Here is a 17436-nt window from a genome sequence, read left to right on the forward strand (position 1 = left end):
TTATTCTGTTGAAAAAAACTATACCATGTACACTGCTTCATATTATTCATGCTGTTCTCAATGCACGCTGTTTCTATCTTGTTAACCAGTCCAAAAAGGTCCCCAGTTCCAAGCAATGGCTGTGTGAAGTTTCGCACACTTGCAATTACCTTTCTGAACATATCCAATGAAGGGATAACTGGTTCTATGCCTTCCTCATCATTTCCTCATCCTCTCCCTGACTCAATGTCGCTGATTCGGTATTGTCCTCATCGCTCATAGTTGCTCGTGTGTGGGCTTGGTTTTCATCAACTTCAACTTCCTGTCCTTTTCTTTCTGAAGTTCCCAGTGTGTCGCAGTCCTCATTAACAGACGGAATACCATCCAGCATGTTTAAAGCAGTTTGACACAAAGAAGAGCTCTTACTCGCCATCTTTATGCAGGTTACTTGGCTGTAGTTGCCTCGTGCCTTTTTACCTCATTGCAGTTGCCTCCTCACGCCCATTGCCGTTTGTTTGCAGACGGCAGGCTGTCTTATCAGGCAATGAATGCATACGTCTCGCATGATTCGCACTAGCAATAGGTTATCTTTAGAACCATAGACTCATAGAATGGTTACAGCACAGAAGGAGGCCATTTGGCCCGTTGAGCCTGTGCCGGCTCTCTGCAAGAGCAATCCAGCTAGTCTCAATCCCCTGCCTTTTCCCCATAGTTCTGCAAATTTTTTCCCTTCAAGTACTTATCCAATTCCCTTTTGAAAGCCACGATTGAATCTGCCTCCATCACCCCCTCAGGCAGTGCATTCCAGATCATAACCACTCGCGGCATAAAAAAGTTTTTCCTCATGTCGCCTTTGGTTCTTTTGCCAATCACCCTAAATCCGTGTCCTCTGATTCTTGACCCTTCCACCAATGGGAACAGTTTGTCTCTATCTACTCTGTCCAGACCCTTCATGATTTTGAACACCTCTATCAAATCTCCTCTCAACCTTCTCTGCTCTAAGGAGAACAACCCCAGCTTCTCCAGTCTATCCACGTAACTGAAGTCCTTCATCCCTGGAACCATTCTAGTAAATCTTCTCTGCACCATCTCTAAGGCCTTCACATCCTTCCTAAAGTTTGGTGCCCAGAATTGGACACGATACTCCAGTTGTGGCTGATCCAGCATTTTATAAAGGTTCATCGTAACTTCCTTGCTTTTGTACTCTATGCCACTATTTATAAAGCCCAGGATCTCATATGCTTTTTTAACTGCTTTCTCAACCTTCCCTGCCACCTTCAGCAATTTGTGCACATATACCCCCAGGTCTCTCTGTTCCTGCAGACCCTTTAGAATTGTATTATTTAGTTTATATTGCCTCTCCTCGTTCTTCCCACCAAAATGTATTACTTTGCACTTCTCTGCATTAAATTAATCTGCCATGTGTCTGCCCATTCCACCAGCCTGTCAATGTCCTCTTGAAGTCTATCGCTACCCTCCTCATTGTTCACTACACTTCCAAGTTTTGTATCATCTGCAAATTTTGCAATTGTGCCCTGTACACCCAAGTCCAAGTTATTAATATATATCAAGAAAAGCAGTGGTCCTAGTACCGGCCCTTGGGGAACACTACTGTATACCTGCCTCCAGTCCGAAAAACCACTAATCTCTGTTTCCTGTCACTTAGCCAATATCGTGTTCATGCTGCCACTGCCCCTTTTATTCTGTGGGCTTCAACTTTGCCAACAAGCCTATTATGTGGCACTTTATCAAATGCCTTTTGGAAGTCCATATACACAACATCAGCCGCATTGCCCTCATCTACCATCTCTATTACCTCATCAAAAAACTCAATCAAATTAGTTAAACACGATTTGCCTTTGCCTTTCAATTAGCCTCAGCTGAATTCCACCCAGGTCGGTCCAGGTAGATCTTGCTTAAGTGTTCGTCGAAAAAATCAGGTCTTTCCGTTGGGATCGTTAAAACTGGGTGTTTGTTATAAGCAGGGCTCGTTATAGTGAAGTTACACTGTATTTACTCATATCCTGCTGCTTTGTATTACTTGGTCTGAGTACATGATGAGGGGGTGCAAATTCTCAAAGTATAGCGTGGAATTCTTCAAATGACACTGCTTCAGGGACTACCAGGCATTCCTTGACAATGGGAAAGCATCTGTAGGACAGGCTAGGAACATCAGAAATCGTTCCTTATCCCGGTGCAGCTTGCTTCTTATCAGTTTCCTCTTTTCTGGTTAATGATGTTCTCTTAACATTCTGGTCCTAGGTCAAATACAGGGAGAAGTACATCCAACAGTTGGGACTGTGGAGATCAATTGCCGATCCACCTGAGCACTTCCACCACCGCATGGTGACTGATGCTATCAGCAGTGTGAGTCTTCGAATTTGACATCTTTTAATAGAAAATATAATGACTGCAGAAATCTTAAGCTGGCTGTTTTAATTAGTGACATTACTGTTACACACGTGGACTGCATGAAAAGATAATGCTTTGAGTGACAATCTAAATCTAAAACAAAGCAACAAAATAAAGACAACTTTCAGATGTGTTGGCCTAGCATACGGGATGTCCAATTTAATTAGATGCTATGTTTTGACTTTCCACCCAATAAATGTCCCACAAGGTTGTTAGTGGTTTTTTTAGACATTCTTAATGAACGAACAAGATGATTTTTTTTCTAGAACCTGTCATAAATAGGAATCTTATTTTTCGTTTTTTATAATATATATTTCACGCCAAATCTCTTGTCTCCCTCTCCTGAAGTCATCGACCTCTTGCTGGGGTGTTAGATTTCTGGGTGTCGGATTTCTGGGTGTCTGGTGACTTCTAGTACCTCACCCAAGAGACGATTACTCAAGTGTGACCCTAGACAGTGAGTGATGGACTTTTTGACTGTGTGGGGATCATTACTGAGCCTGATTTTGTTCTCAGCGGGTACCTAGACACACACACACTTCCAGAAGAGGTTACCGGATGGCAATCAGGCTTGGGAACCCGGACTGTTCTTCTCCCCCTCCCTAACGCGGACCTGCTGAGCCCAAAGCCTAATGTTCTGATTGGTGTTATGGGTTACTGCCGGGGTTAGAATAATCTTGTTTGGAAAATCTACGCTCATCTGTACTACCTCTACTAATGTCATGGCTGAGGTTAGTTAACTCAACACAGACTGGGTGGGGTGGGGTCAAACCCAGAATGTAGTAAATGGTGGTAAAACTTATAACTTCACAAATCACTTTGGGCAATTTCAGATGGGAAATGGGAATAATAATTAATGGGGATCATTTTCCAAATTTACAGCACCAGTGGAAAAATAAATGGACGGGAAATTATGGGCAGCTTGCCGATGGTTTCCTGATGTGCAGAGCTGGTGGTTGAGACACCCCGCCAGTAGCATAAAGTTAGAAAATCAACCCTAGTCTCTCATTGTTTGTAGTGTGGACGGCCTAGGAATTGGATCGTGCATGAATTCGAGCACAATCCGGGTGCAGCAGCCGTTGCACGTGCCTAAAGTGCCGGTGGCAAGACCATTCAAAATTGGTCCTTGGGCCTCATTTCTTTATTACCGTCAAGCTGCGGGCACCAGCCGCGACCCTAAAAGCAGCTCGCTGGTCGCGGGGGGAGCAAGATCGGCTGGCTGAGACCCCGGCCAAGGGCAGCTGGTAAGTCTAGGAAATGGGGGAGGGAAGGCAATCGCAAGGGGGTCGAGCGCAAGCTGGCAGCGGCCTGCTGTTTTAACGTGGGGCCAGGAGTAGCACTCCTGCTCTTCCTGGCTCCACATTCAGGTAAGTAAATATATTTTTTTTACTTAGCTTTTTGGTGGCAGCCTCCAGGCTGATGTACGCCTGAGAAAACTGACTGCATGTTGCAGTTGGTTGCGACTCAATTTGGCGAAGGGGTCTGAAGCAGGCATTAGGCCCCCAATTTGCATTGTCCATGGGCCTAAAGGACTGCTTCAGGTAGGCGCCTGGTGACTATAGGGGGCCCTAACCAATGCAGACTGATTACGTGCACACTGCACATCACATTGGATCCTTCAGCACCAGCTTTGCACCTGAGAAACGGGTGCTACACAATCCAACTTCTAGGCCGAAGAGTTCCACAGCTTTGGGAGCAACCAAATGGACCTCGATGATCTTTTCTGGTCCTCTACAATCCTGTATCCTTAAAAGGCTTCCTTGGGATCAATATTTAAAGTACTAAAATAAATTCTTTGCAAGATGTTGTCATTTCTGGCAAAGGTGAATGTGTCTTCGATTTGCCATTTGGTGTGCAAGATCTGACACTTGCGGTAAAACTAATTACTTTTTAACTAGGTTAAATACAAATCGGACTTGGACTGGTTGAAAGGAATCGGGTGCTATGCGTGGGACACTCCTGATTTCATGCTGGCGGAGAAGAACAAGAAGCTCTACAGCCAGGTAGGGGCGAGTGCGTTTGCAGTGTAGCCCAACACGTTTACACGAGTAAGTTAGTGACTTGATGATGGTGCGATAAAACAGACATCTATTCATCTGTATCTGCAGCTGCACATCTCAGCACATGCTCCTGTGAACAACAGACACGCACATAATGTATTCAGCAGTCTTCAGACAGATGCCTGTACAGCCTTACTGATCACAAGGGCTCCTTTTACTATAAACATGCTTTTTCTCACTTTCCCTCCAATCTTCTTCACTTCTCTTCTGGAGGTGTAATTCATGCTGATGTTTGGTTCCACTGTCCAGTACCATGCTCATGTGGCCTAATGTATGCGCTTAGAGAGTGATTGTTGGTAGGCTATTCAACTGTGGGAGCATGACAGTTGAGTGTCATCCTGTCCTTACCCAATATTCACACACACACACATAGATGCATTTAAGGGGATGCTAGATGAACACATGAGGGAGAAAGGAATAGAAGGTTATACTGATAGGGTTAGATAAAGAGGGTTGGAAGGAGGCTCGTGTGGAGCATAAACGCCAGCATGGACCAGTTGGGTCAAATGGCCTGTTTCTATGCTGTACAATCTATGTAATTCTGTGTAATTCCATCAGGAGTTACTGGTTAGCATTCAGGATTGGGATCTTTGACTTTTCCACCCAACTAGCCAAGGGTCGCACCAGATGAGATCAGTTAACTCAACATAGACCAAGGATCAAACCTGGGATTTTCTCATTCCACATGTCTCAGTTCAGACATTGCAGCAAATTGACCAACTGAGTGACCAGGAGAACCTGTATTCACACTGTAAACCTGTTCACTGGTTAGGCCTTCTGGTCTATTTTGTCAGTGACCTGTGATGAGCTTCAAGTATCGCTGGTTAAGGTCTAAGATAGTGATACCAGAAATCTGAAAAGGAGCACACATTCATCGATGATTCCAGACATAAAATACTTGCTGATTTATGAACTATACGATAAGGAATAAAGTAGAGCTTTTGTTCTATCATTCAGCTGTTATTGATGTTTTACTGTCCAGGTTATATTTATATATTTTTTTCTTACAGAACAAGTATCGGGAATCAGTTGCAAAGTACAGAAACAACTTCAAATATACAGCAGATACCCCGCACATCAGGCATGCTAAGGAGGCAACTGCAATTTTGGACGAGGTATGTGCAAATAGGGTAGAGCTAACGAGGCAATATTTGTCAATGTTAGGAGTGTCCAACCTAAACTTAGGGCCACATGCGACCTCCAAGCCCTATTGATCCGATCTTGGAAGCCCAGACGGACAATTCAGTCCTATTGCACCAATGTCTCTTATTTGCTGGTTTGTCCTGGTAGAATTCTGTGTCCCTGAAGTTTTCAAAAGGGTTGCTGTTAGCACTTTTGCCTCATTGGTGGATAAATCCCATATCAGAACACCAAGATCTGTTAGTATCATCAACTGGATGTGAGACCATGGATTTAAACTTTGTACATGGCTCTCAAGGCTCTCTGGTGCACATCTATATAGCCCATGAAGACAAAAACTTGGACACTCCGTATCCCCCAAAATGTATAAAAAGTAAATCTGTTACCCGAGCTATTTCTTTTTGAAGTCTCTTTTGTTGGAAAAAAAATAGAAAATGCCAAGATTAGATTCAGAATATTTCAATCAAAATTCTGCAAATGAGAGCCAAACAAGAATTTTCACCAGCATTCATTTAATGTGCCACCAATTCTTCCAGTAGAGTCTGGTGGTTGATGATAGTTTGAGATGTTCTTTAATAATGTTGAGCCTGAATTCTTCACTGAAGATAAATTCAATGATAAAAGTTTTTTTTGTCTTTATGGATCACATGACTCAAGTAACCAGTGGGAGATATCTTTTAGTTTTTACAGTGTTCATGGGTTTTATTTATGTCCCTATTTATCATATTCTTTTTTCTTTGTGATTTTCTTAAACTGCTGCACAGCTGAACCAGGAGATTATTGTAAGTTGAAAACAGCGGTAAAAATATATGGGACTTTTCTCTCGTCTCAGATGAAAACAAATCTGTTTCCTTACCGCAATTCATTCATTTTTGTTAAATCGCTTCTTCCTGAACTTCTACGCAGTTCTGTGCAAAAATTGGAATAAGTGATGGAATTATGGTCTATATTATCCACACTCTGCCTGAGAAAAGAAGTAAAAGTAAAGGTAAAATGTATCATTCAGCCCTTAGTTCTTCATGCAATTAATGAAACTATACAACGGTTTTCAAATGTTATTTGATCAACCATAACCTAAATCTTTTTTTGATAAATGCAAAAGAATTTTACTATTGACCATTATCTGACCTAACAGACATCTTATTGATTGTTATAATCCTCACTGCTAGGCCAAAAACAACACTATTGGAATTTCAATGCCTCACAAGTTCAACCATATAGAGAAAACATGTTCATTATTTTTATGGTTAGGAATTCTATCATTTCAAGTAATCAGCTGAAGTATTTTTTCTTAGAATCCTATATTGTCAACATGAAATATTTACTTCTGCTGTGCTATCTAGAGGTAAATTTTCACAGCAATTCCAATGTGATATTTACTGATATTTACTCACCTTTAGAGCATCTGCTACCCAGAGTTCGAATGCAGCATTGGCTAACCTGTTGTGAAGAGTCAACTGCCACTGCGTTATGTATCAGTCTCTCTCTTTAGTTGTACTTACTCATCGGTGGAAATGAAATGAGCATTTGACTCTTTGACTTCAGATGACCAAAGCCAGATTTTCTGGTCCAAATGTTAACACTGGACAGACAATGCTTTGGAAGGTTGAACCAGTTGAGAATCTCCTGAAGACATTGACTTGTCCTGGAGCCAGAGATTGAAATATGTCATCCCCATACACCAGTTAGTCCCCCTCTCTTTTTTACTGAAAAAAAGGTAATCATTGACAATAATATATTGTTTTAACTAAATCTAATATTCCGAGCAGAAGTTATACAAAGCTTTCTATGAGAAGGAGAAGAGCAAGTATACCTTGATCTTGGATGATCCTAGAAACCTTTTGGCCAAAAGGTCGGGCCGACTAATCAGTCAGGTAATTCTGTGGAACTTGCACCCGAGTGCTGGGCCACCTGCAACATCATCAGCAGTCAATCTTCGTCCTGTTGACCCATTTTATGTGGCTGCCATCTACCCAAATAAATGCTTCCCATTTTGTAGCCTGTGAGAACCTTTTCACTGTTAGAGTGACAGAGTTCTAGGATGATGAACACTGGTGTCTTTATGTGGCTTATTTTATGTTCCATCATCCTTTGCATGCATCTGCATCTTCATTGACAGCAATCATATAAGTGTGATGCCAAGAACAGATTGAGACGAGGATGCAATGAAATTCTACGTCCTGAAATGCTGACCGCGATTTGCAACTCAATCTCAGGAAGCCAGGTAAAATTGCCCAATGTTGTACACTATTTTACCTCCTTATGATTTTTGGTTTGCCTAGTACTGATACTTTGAATGCTTTCTTTTCCTAAGAGGTACAGTTTAATCGTTTAAAAAGTCATTTGTTTGAAAAAAACTGAATTAATATTTTAAGGAAGCAACTCTCAATTTCAGTTACAAACCAAATCTGCACTAATTTTAAAAGGCTTCCCTACTAATCCAAGCACTGACCAAGTAGACTTGCTGTCTTTTAACTGTATAACTGTTCTCTGTCTGTATTCATGGAAGTGTTCTGTCAGTTTTAAAAAATATATTCTGCATGTGTTTTGGTTGGTTTTCTGCAGATTTCATTCACTTTTTTAACAATGGGACAGAATTTGCTGGAGCAGGGCATCTCGCGATGTGCCTCGTTATTTAGACTTATAATTGCATGTTTAGGTTTCAAAATTTTTTGCCCGCAAAGTTGCTGGAAGTGTGAGCTGATAACGGTGTGGTGAGGGCAACAGGACATCTGGGACCTTGGTGAACAATGGGACAAACAGTGTATCTCCACAAATATTGAGATTTAAGGATTGAGAAACAAACAGAGGAAGGACTGAGGAGGAGGAAGAATTAGAGTGGGTGAATTCAATGTTAAATCAGGTACAGAAAGAGAAATAAAGAGAAGGAAAGAAAGGTTGGAGTAAGAGAGAGAGAAAAAGAGACAGAAAGGAAAAGTAAGGAAAAAAATGTTAAAATTTAAAATTTGACATTTTTAAAATCTCCTAAAACAATTCACAACCTGAAGGAATGAGACTTATAATTGTTTACTTTCTGGGCAAGAGAGGTTGATTAGCAGTCATTAACAATGATCACGTCATTAAAAGGGTACTAACGCTGTTAATTACTAGACTTAATTTTCTGTGGCGAGTTTAATGGGCAATTAATGTGCAAGCGCAGCAACTTCATCCTTCATCACTTTATGAAGGATGTCAAGGTCTTGGAGAGGGTGCAGGATGATACCAGAGATTAGGGACTTCAGTTATGTGGAGAGATTGGAGGAGCTGGGATTGTTTTCCTTAGAGCAGAGAAGGTTATGGGGAGACCTAATAGAGGTATTTAAAATTATGAGGGATTTTGATAGAGCAAGTAGGGAGAAACTGTTTCCTCTTGCAAGTGGGTCGATAACCAGAGGTCATAGATTTAAAATAATTGGCAAAAGAACTAGAGGGGAAATAAAGAGAAATATTTTTACAGAGGGTTGGTAAGATCTGGAATGTGCTACCTGAATGGGTGGTGGAAGCAGATTCCATTGGAACTTTCAAAAGGCAATTGGACAAGTACTTGAAGAGGACTAATCTGCAGGATTATGGGGAAAAAGCTGGGGTGTGGGACTAAATTGGACAGCTCTTTCAAAGAGCCGGCACAAGTACGATGGGCTGAATGGCCTCCTGCTATGCTGTAAGATTCTATGATTCTCTGATTCTTCGATTCATGAAAATCACGGGGAGGTTAAGCACGAGATGCCATTTTCACGAAGCTAACGGCGGAGCGGTGCAAACCGGCCAGCAACTTGTGGCAATCCGTAATTCACGGGGTATCTCTTCCTCGCTACAAGTTGCTGATTCCATTTGCTGATTAATAACGGCGAGCGTCGTTCAGCAAAATCTGGTCCATTGGGTTTCCGTTGATTGCTCCACATCAATTCTATGCTCTCTTGTGTACAGTGGAATTATAAGAAGGACTACGAGAAGGTGAAAGACAAATACACATCCATCTTGGAAACCCCCGAAAACATCCGAACTAAGAAAGTGACGAAGCTCATCAGTGATGTAAGTTATTTTTTAAAGCAGTAAATGTGCCTTTGCACATATAATTAACCCTGTTTAAACAATAATTACCTGATTAGAGAAATGTTAAGCTGTTTTCTACCTACACCTGTTGTACATGTATAGAGTTAGTCAGATTGCTATTCTTCAGTTAAAGAGGGATAAGGGCTGCTATTAGTATCTGCAGTCAGCATATGTTCCTTGGACATTCTGTCTTCTGTTCCCCCTCCCCATTTAAGCACACCTGCTTCCTGAGTTCGCAGAGGTCATATTTGCTTTTAAAGTGGCACCTAACACTGTAGAGCCAAGTCATTTTAGCACTATTAAGTGAATACATTTTTCATCCAGATTACAAATGTTACTACGTTTATTGCCCACATTGCTTACAGTCATCTACCTGTTGCCTGCTTTATTACTTCAAATTAATTAATTTATTTAAATTGCTGTAAATTAATTACAGTGTGAAACACACTTTAGACATTTACCATTACAATTAAATACAGCTTTATTTTGTGCGACAGGAAATTATTCATAATATTTCACTGCATATCCACGGGATAGAGCCATGTAAGGGAGGAACAGGATGGAGCCTTCTGCAATATGGAGAAAGCTACTTGTATAATAATCTCATTTTTATTTTAAAACCTTCCATTTTCTTCTGTGTTCACAGATAAAGTATAAGCTGAACTATAACCAGAATAAAGCCAAGGGCTATACTGCTATCCATGACACACCAATGCTGTTGCACATGCGGAAGGTGAAGGACAGAATTAGTGATGTAAGTATCCACCACACTTGGTGAATAGGAATATCATTTTTATATAAGTCAATATATATATAGACTCAGTGATGTGGTGCGTGCTAGTCTCTTGATTATTTACAGCGCTGCTGTAGAACTGCAAAATTATTTCTTCGTCACACCCTCCTTTCAATCGTCCCTACAGTCTCAGTAAATAAAGTGGGCCAAATCTTGCTGGAGCAGGGCTTCTCATGAAGTACGCTGTTAGTTAGACTTTTTCCTGCACCCTTCAGCTCAAAACATTTTAGCGCCATAACTTGCTGGAAGGGCGAGCTCATTAGGGCAACGGGGCATCTGGGCTCTTAGTGAACGGCAGGACCAACAGCCTATCTCCTTAACCAATGAGATTTAAGGATTGAGAAAGAAACAGAGGAACGACGGAGAAGGAAATAGGGTGAATTAGAATCAAATCAGGTACAGAAAGAAAAATGAAAAGAGAGAAAGATTGGATTAAGAGAGAGTGAAAAAGAGACAAAAAGGAAAAGTAAGAAAAAAGTGTAAAAGTTTAATATTTGAAATATTTAAAATCTCTAACAACAATTTACAACATGCAAATGTAGTAAAATGCATGAGAAGCAACAGTTTAAATTGTTCCCTTTCTGGGCCGGAGAGATTGATTTGCATTGTTTTAACAATTATTACGCTGTTAAAAGGGTATTTACGTTATTATGAGCCCTAACTTTCAGCGGCGAGTTTAATGGGCAATTAATGTGCAAATCCAGCAAGTTCTTAAAAATAACAGGGAGGCTAAGGGTGAGATATCACTTCTGCGAGGCAAACGGTGTAAATCGACCAGCTTTTTTTGGAGATTCGCAACTCACGGTGTATCTCTTCATCCTCTGAACTTGCTGGCCGATTTCCGCATTAATAACAGCTTGCATTATTTTTCCAGCAAGATTTGATGCAACGTGTTTTGCAATGTCAATTGTTCAAAAATCAAACCATTTTCTTACACTAGGGAGGCCTGAGTTTCAAGTTAATTTAAATATTAAATTAAATGTGTGTTCTTTTCTCACCGTACTGTGCTATCCTGCATATAATCAACTTTCAAGGAAATTATTTTTTTAAAGAATCTGCCGATTTTTATTTGCCATATTGTCCGTGGTAGATTCAGCAAATAACAATTCTAGTATGAAGAGCAGATTCAGTAACTAAATTTGAGATACAGTAACTAAATGATGTAACATAGAATTACAAAGAATTAACAGTACAGAAACAGGCCATTATGTCAACTGGTTTATGCTCCACATGAGCCTCCTCCCACTTGACTTCATTTAACCCTATCAGCATAACCTTCTATTCCTTTCTCCCTCATGTATTTACCTAGCTTCCCCTTAAATGATGTTTTACTGAATGACTCCAGACAATATGTTTAGCCTTGCTAGGAATGGATGTGTCACTAGCAGTAAGCTTCAGTGCTCACCTGCCAATTAATTATACAAAAGTAAAAGGATACAGTCACTAATTAATGTCAGTTAGTTAGTTAACTCAGTAAATTCACTAAAAGTGAATTTTTACATAGACGGAAGGACTCTTTAAAGTGTGGCATCAAAGTGCCTGTGATTAACAGAATTTTAATAGTTTGTCTTTGTTGGCAGTTGAAATACAGGGAGATATATGAAAAGAACAAAGCGAATTGCACCATTGCTGGGGATGCCTTTTCGATCAGGGCTGCCAAGAGTGCATACAAGAACACAACCAACGTAAGTGTTAGCAGCATGTGCTGACTTGAAAGAAAGAAAAGAAAGACTTGCATTTATATAGTACCTATCATGACCTCGGGACGTCCCAAAGCACTTTACAGCCAATGAAGTACCTTTGAAGTATAGTCACTGTTATAATGTAGGAAACTTGGTCTATAAGATTGAAAAAAAAATGAATACATCTCTCAAATGCCTGCTCATATGAAACCACGGCAGTCTATATGTTCTATAAAATGGGGCGTATAGATTTACAAAGACTTCTCCATTTTCAGACACATTTTGTTGTTGGAAAGTGAAATTATTAGAATTTAGGATTACTTAAACAAATCTGAGCGTCACGGTAATGTAGATTATGCTAAAGCAGTATTTCCTGGGTGCGCAATCTAACAGAACCTGATATATTGGCCTCAATTTTCAAATGGAAGTCCTGGTGCGTTGGGGACAGGGGCAACGACAATCGGGAAAATCCGGAGTGGGAAAGGAACCCGGCTCCAACCCGCCGACTTCTGCGTCTCACACAGACGCATCTGTGTGCGCGTGCTTCAGGAATCCAGAAGTCCCGCCGGCAATTAAAGTCGGGGGGTTGATATTTAATGTGGTCATTAAGATAGTTAAAGTTGTTAAAGTACTTAATTTTATGGTGATTAAGGCAGGGAATGGATTTTAATTCAGCCTCAGCGTGTTTCCCGTGCTGTGTGAAACACTCCATGGTGAAGGAGCCGTGTTTCAGCTGGCAGCCATTTGGACATTTAAATGCCTGTTTGACAGATGGGGATTAAAGGTGAGTTATTGCAGCAGGGCACTCAGTTCTCTCAGACAAACTTTTGGCTGGGAGATCTTTGTGTTTAGACTGAAAATTCTTGGTTTCCACTCAGAATTGTTCTGTTTACACATATTTACCAACTTTCCGGACCCCCTCAAACTGACACCATCAGGATGGGGGGCGCGATGGCTGCATTCACCAGTACATCCAAGGACGAGCAACATCACCACCCTCGCCAGGCACGGTGTGCACTTCCGCCACTTGGAGCTCCACAACACAGAGCTGTGCCACAGGCACCTGCACAAGAGCAGGGAGGGCAAGAACAGAGGGAGCAACGTCGCAGGAGGCACTACCCTCGTCAGAGGGTCTACAGACCGAGGCACAGTTTCCTGGACCTCTCTGAGGAGCAGTGCATATGGAGTCTCAGAGTGAGTTGCCAGGTGGTCGCAGACATCTGCAGCCTCCTTCATGCCGAGCTGCTCCCGGCTGAGCCTCGTGGCAACTCATTACCTGTCGCTGTTAAAGTCACCACTGCCCTCAACAACTTTGCCTCCGGATCGTTCCAGGGTGCCACCGGTGACATCGTCAGGGTCTCTCAGTCGTCTGCACACAATTGCATAAGGCAAGTCACCGACAGTTTGTTTCGCAGGGCGTCCCACTACATCAACTTCCCAATGGACGACCTCAGTCAGACGGAGAGGGCAGTGGGTTTCTACTCTGTGGCTAGTTTCCCACGGGTACAGGGTGCGATCAATTGCAAACATATAGCAATCCGAGCACCACACACGAGCCAGGACTATTCATCAACAGGAAGGGATATCACTCCATCAACGCGCAGCTCGTTTGCGACCACAGGAAAAGATTTCTTCACGTGTGCGCCAGATTCCTTGGCAGCTTCCATGATTCATTCATTCTGAGGGAATCCAATATCCTGCCCTTCTTCCAAGAACCGAAAACCCTTAAGGGCTCGTTCCTCGGAGACAAGGGATACCCCCTGCACATGTGGCTCATGACACTTCTGAGGAACCCCATCACTGAGCAACAGTGTCGATACAATGACAGCCACATCGCCACCAGATCTATAACTGAACATGCGATAGGGTTGCTGAAGATGCGATTCCGGTGCCTTGATCGTTCTGGGAGGAGCACTTAAATATGCACCAGAGAGAGTGGGTCGCATTATAGTAGTGCATTGTGTCCTGCACAACATGGCGTATCAGAGAGGGGTACTGGTTGAGGAGGACCCATGCCCTCATCCACCATCCACATCTGCCATCCATATTGAGGAGGAGCAGGAAGAGGAGGGGGACGAGGACGAACCCATGGGCAAAGCAGCGGCTCACCTGGCTGCTCGTGAGGCCAGGGAGTCACTGATATGTGAACGGTTCTCGTAAGATCAGAAAGTGAGAAGAGTCCAGTCCTCACACCACCTGGAAAGACCAGCACCAACACCAGCACCCCCACCCCGCCACCACCACTGTACAAAACAGTCCTGCAACTACACATACACCCAATGTAAAATGACCCACTGGGTGGCATCAAGTGTCGCCGTTCATGATGAAGCACATGAAAGGACGCTATCACAAAAGCCAGTCAAGAATGGGCAAGATGTGGCAGTAGTGGTGAGAATGATAACATTTAATGCGACTTTCACAAAAACCAAATATAAATGAAAAACATGACAGTCTGTCAGACCCCCTGTGCATCCCCTTCGTGATCACAAGTCCTTAGCCTTTCTCTTCCTATCGCTTCTACATGGTGCTTCTCCTGTGGCTGCAGCAGAGGTAGCGGCAGGTTGCTCATGTCCATGGCCGGACTGCTTAGATGCTTTTGACCTATGCCCTCTGGATTTTGGAGCCCGTGAGGTACTACCTGCACCTGTGCAGGGGCTAACTTGGCCACCTGGAGAGGAGGCAGCATTGTGGGTACTGGTTGAGAGGCGGGCAACCGGTTAAAAGTTGGGAGCGCTTTGAGAGGCGTCCCCACTTCCATGTCCCCTTTCGCCATCATCCCTCTCCTGTGCCAGGCCCACATCATTCCTACCACCCTGCTGGTCAACAGTTTGGAGGACATGTGTGATGCTTTGTAAGGCCACTTCTAAAGTATCTGTCAGCCTGTTAACGGCGGCAGAATGTTGTTCATCCTGAGTCTGAACGGCCATTGTCAGGACCTGAATGGACTCATTTGTGAGCCGTGCTTGAAGCTCAACGGAGGCTAGCCTTCTCTACATCACAGACATTCCCACACTTACCTGCGACACTATCTCAGACAGTTCCGCAGTTATCTACGACACTGTCTCAGCTAGTTCCTCACGCCCATGTGACACTATCTCAGAGATTCCCTCCCGTACCTGTGCCACCATTCCACTCATGCAGGAGTTGGACTCCTCCATCCTCTGTGCTATTGTGGAGAGTGTGCGTGGCACCTGTTCCAGTACCTCGCAAATGTGCTGCTGTCCCTCGATCATTCTCCTTTTAAAGGATGGCCCCCAGGGTTCAGCATCTGCGTCCAGCTGAGCAGACCCTGGAGAAGAGTGCTCCCACCGAGGCGGACTCTCCACAGCTGCCCCTGCCACCAGTGTCTGCTCGTGCTCACTTGTGTGTGGTGACTCACCAGGTGCCAACCCAACTAACTGACTACTAGGACCCACTGAGGTGTGAGTATCTGCGCTGATGGATGGCTCACTAGGATGTGACGGTGCGCCCTCAGAGGCCTGGAGCTCCTCTGAGGAATCGCCCTCTGCCGTCACTACGGTCATTGAAGGGCCTGTAAGAGAACAGAAGGCAATATTAAGCATCATCACAGATGTGTCATGTTGCGATGAGCATACTGAGGTGTTCAGCATGCCAATCATTGTTAACATCAATTCATATTGCGTGTGATGAATGTTAAACTTAGTGTCACCAGACGTTTGTGGGGTGCCAGTCTCGGGTGTGGCTGATCTCCAGGGCCGCCTCCTCCGCCTCTGTGAGGATACTATTTCTGGAGGCCCCCCTCCAGTCCTCGCCCTCTTGTGTGCATTTTGTGCTCTCTTCTAGAAGGGGAGAAAGTACAGATGTGTGAGTGAGTGAGGATGAAGTGGTCAACCAATTAATGCATTGCTTTGGGTGAGGCTGACTGTGAAAGAGATGCATCAGAGGGTGAGTATGAGACAGAGACATCACTTTGGATCAGGATTGGGGTGAGTGGTAGTGGTGGGGTCACAAATGGAGAGGTGAGGAAGTGAAGGTAAGTTGAGGATGAGCCTTAGGTGGGTGTGAGGAGTGATGTGATGGTGTAGTCTTGGCAGTGCAGAATGAGGTGGGGGGGGGCGTGGGTGTTGATGTGCACCATGGAATGCAGGAGAATCAGTAAGTGTACTCACTTTTGCTGACCTAGTTAGGTCATTGAAACGTTTCCTGCACTGGACCCAACTGCGGCAGATGTTGCTACTGCTGCTGACCTCCTCTGCCACCTCAAGCCAGGCCTTTTTGGTGGCAGAGGGAGGGCACTTCCTCCTGTCTTCCGGGTAAAAAAATTTCCCTCCTCCTCCTCACCCCGGCCATTAGCACCTGGAGTGAGGCATGATTAAACCTGAGAGCAGCCTTGCCCCTGTGCTGCTCCATCTTGTGTGTTCTTGGTCTTTGCTTCAGCAAAAGCCATTGGAGCAATAGCCCTTTATATCTAGACGCTCCAGCTGACAGCCTGTGATGCGGGTGCGCAGTCCGCCCACTGCGCGGCTTTCGGACGGCAAACCCGGAAGCCACGTTAAGGGCGACCAATTAACTTGTGATCGCGAGGGGTAAGGTAAGTTTTTATTATCCGGGTTTGCCATCCGCCCATTGACCACCCCCCACTGCCATCCCACCGTCCTTTGAAAATTGAGCCCATTGTCTTTTTTACATCCCAAAATGAAAAAGTTTATACATATATACTGGAAAACCAAGTATATAGGTCACACCTTCATGCAGGCCTTTATGACCTGCAAATTTTGGGGTGCAGTAGTATGATTGCAAAATTTTGTAAATTAGACAGATTAAAAATTAGGAATGTGACTTTGACACTAGTCCAGCTGTTAAACCAGTTCTAAAAGGGGCACTGTTGCTTGGAGAAATCTTTTGCAAAATACTCCTCTAGGTGAGTGTGCAATGACATTTTCCAAGGCACATGGATGCTATCTCTTGCCTATCACATCAGCTACAACAAATTTTTTATAAAGATAAATTTTCTTTAATAATCTCACTGAAAAATACACTTCCATGATTTGCAATGCAGCAATGAGCCCGGGTCCTCCCTCCTGATCACTGTCCACTGACCTCTGCTAAAAATGATTTGAGTCGATGGTGTGTGAAGACCAAATCTGGCTGGATTGGAATGACCCCCTTGTAGGTAAATATCCAGCCACCCACTCACTGGGGGTAATTTTGACTTTGGGTGATAGTGTAAAATGTGAGATATCAGCTCAGCCACCCGTTAAACACCTCTCCCTGTTTTTGTTTCCGACTATCGGCCAATGTTAAAATTACCCGCACTGTCTAGAATCATTAATGATGAACAGCCACTTGAACAAGG

General features: G+C 43.4%; 1 protein-coding gene across 15 annotated transcripts in view; it reads left to right on the forward strand.

The window, feature by feature from the left end:
- Window positions 1-17436, forward strand: part of neb (nebulin) — a 266346-nt gene that overhangs the window by 194799 nt on the left and 54111 nt on the right. For all 15 annotated transcript variants that reach the window (XM_067987151.1, XM_067987136.1, XM_067987143.1 and 12 more), the window contains 7 exons: window positions 2242-2346; window positions 4290-4394; window positions 5462-5566; window positions 7711-7815; window positions 9519-9623; window positions 10291-10398; window positions 12018-12122. In XM_067987151.1, the coding sequence (XP_067843252.1) occupies window positions 2242-2346; window positions 4290-4394; window positions 5462-5566; window positions 7711-7815; window positions 9519-9623; window positions 10291-10398; window positions 12018-12122 (738 nt within the window). The remainder of the gene's footprint in view (window positions 1-2241; window positions 2347-4289; window positions 4395-5461; window positions 5567-7710; window positions 7816-9518; window positions 9624-10290; window positions 10399-12017; window positions 12123-17436) is intronic.

Source organism: Heptranchias perlo, chromosome 7 (assembly GCF_035084215.1).
Source record: "Heptranchias perlo isolate sHepPer1 chromosome 7, sHepPer1.hap1, whole genome shotgun sequence".
In the NCBI taxonomy this organism is placed as follows: domain Eukaryota; kingdom Metazoa; phylum Chordata; class Chondrichthyes; order Hexanchiformes; family Hexanchidae; genus Heptranchias; species Heptranchias perlo.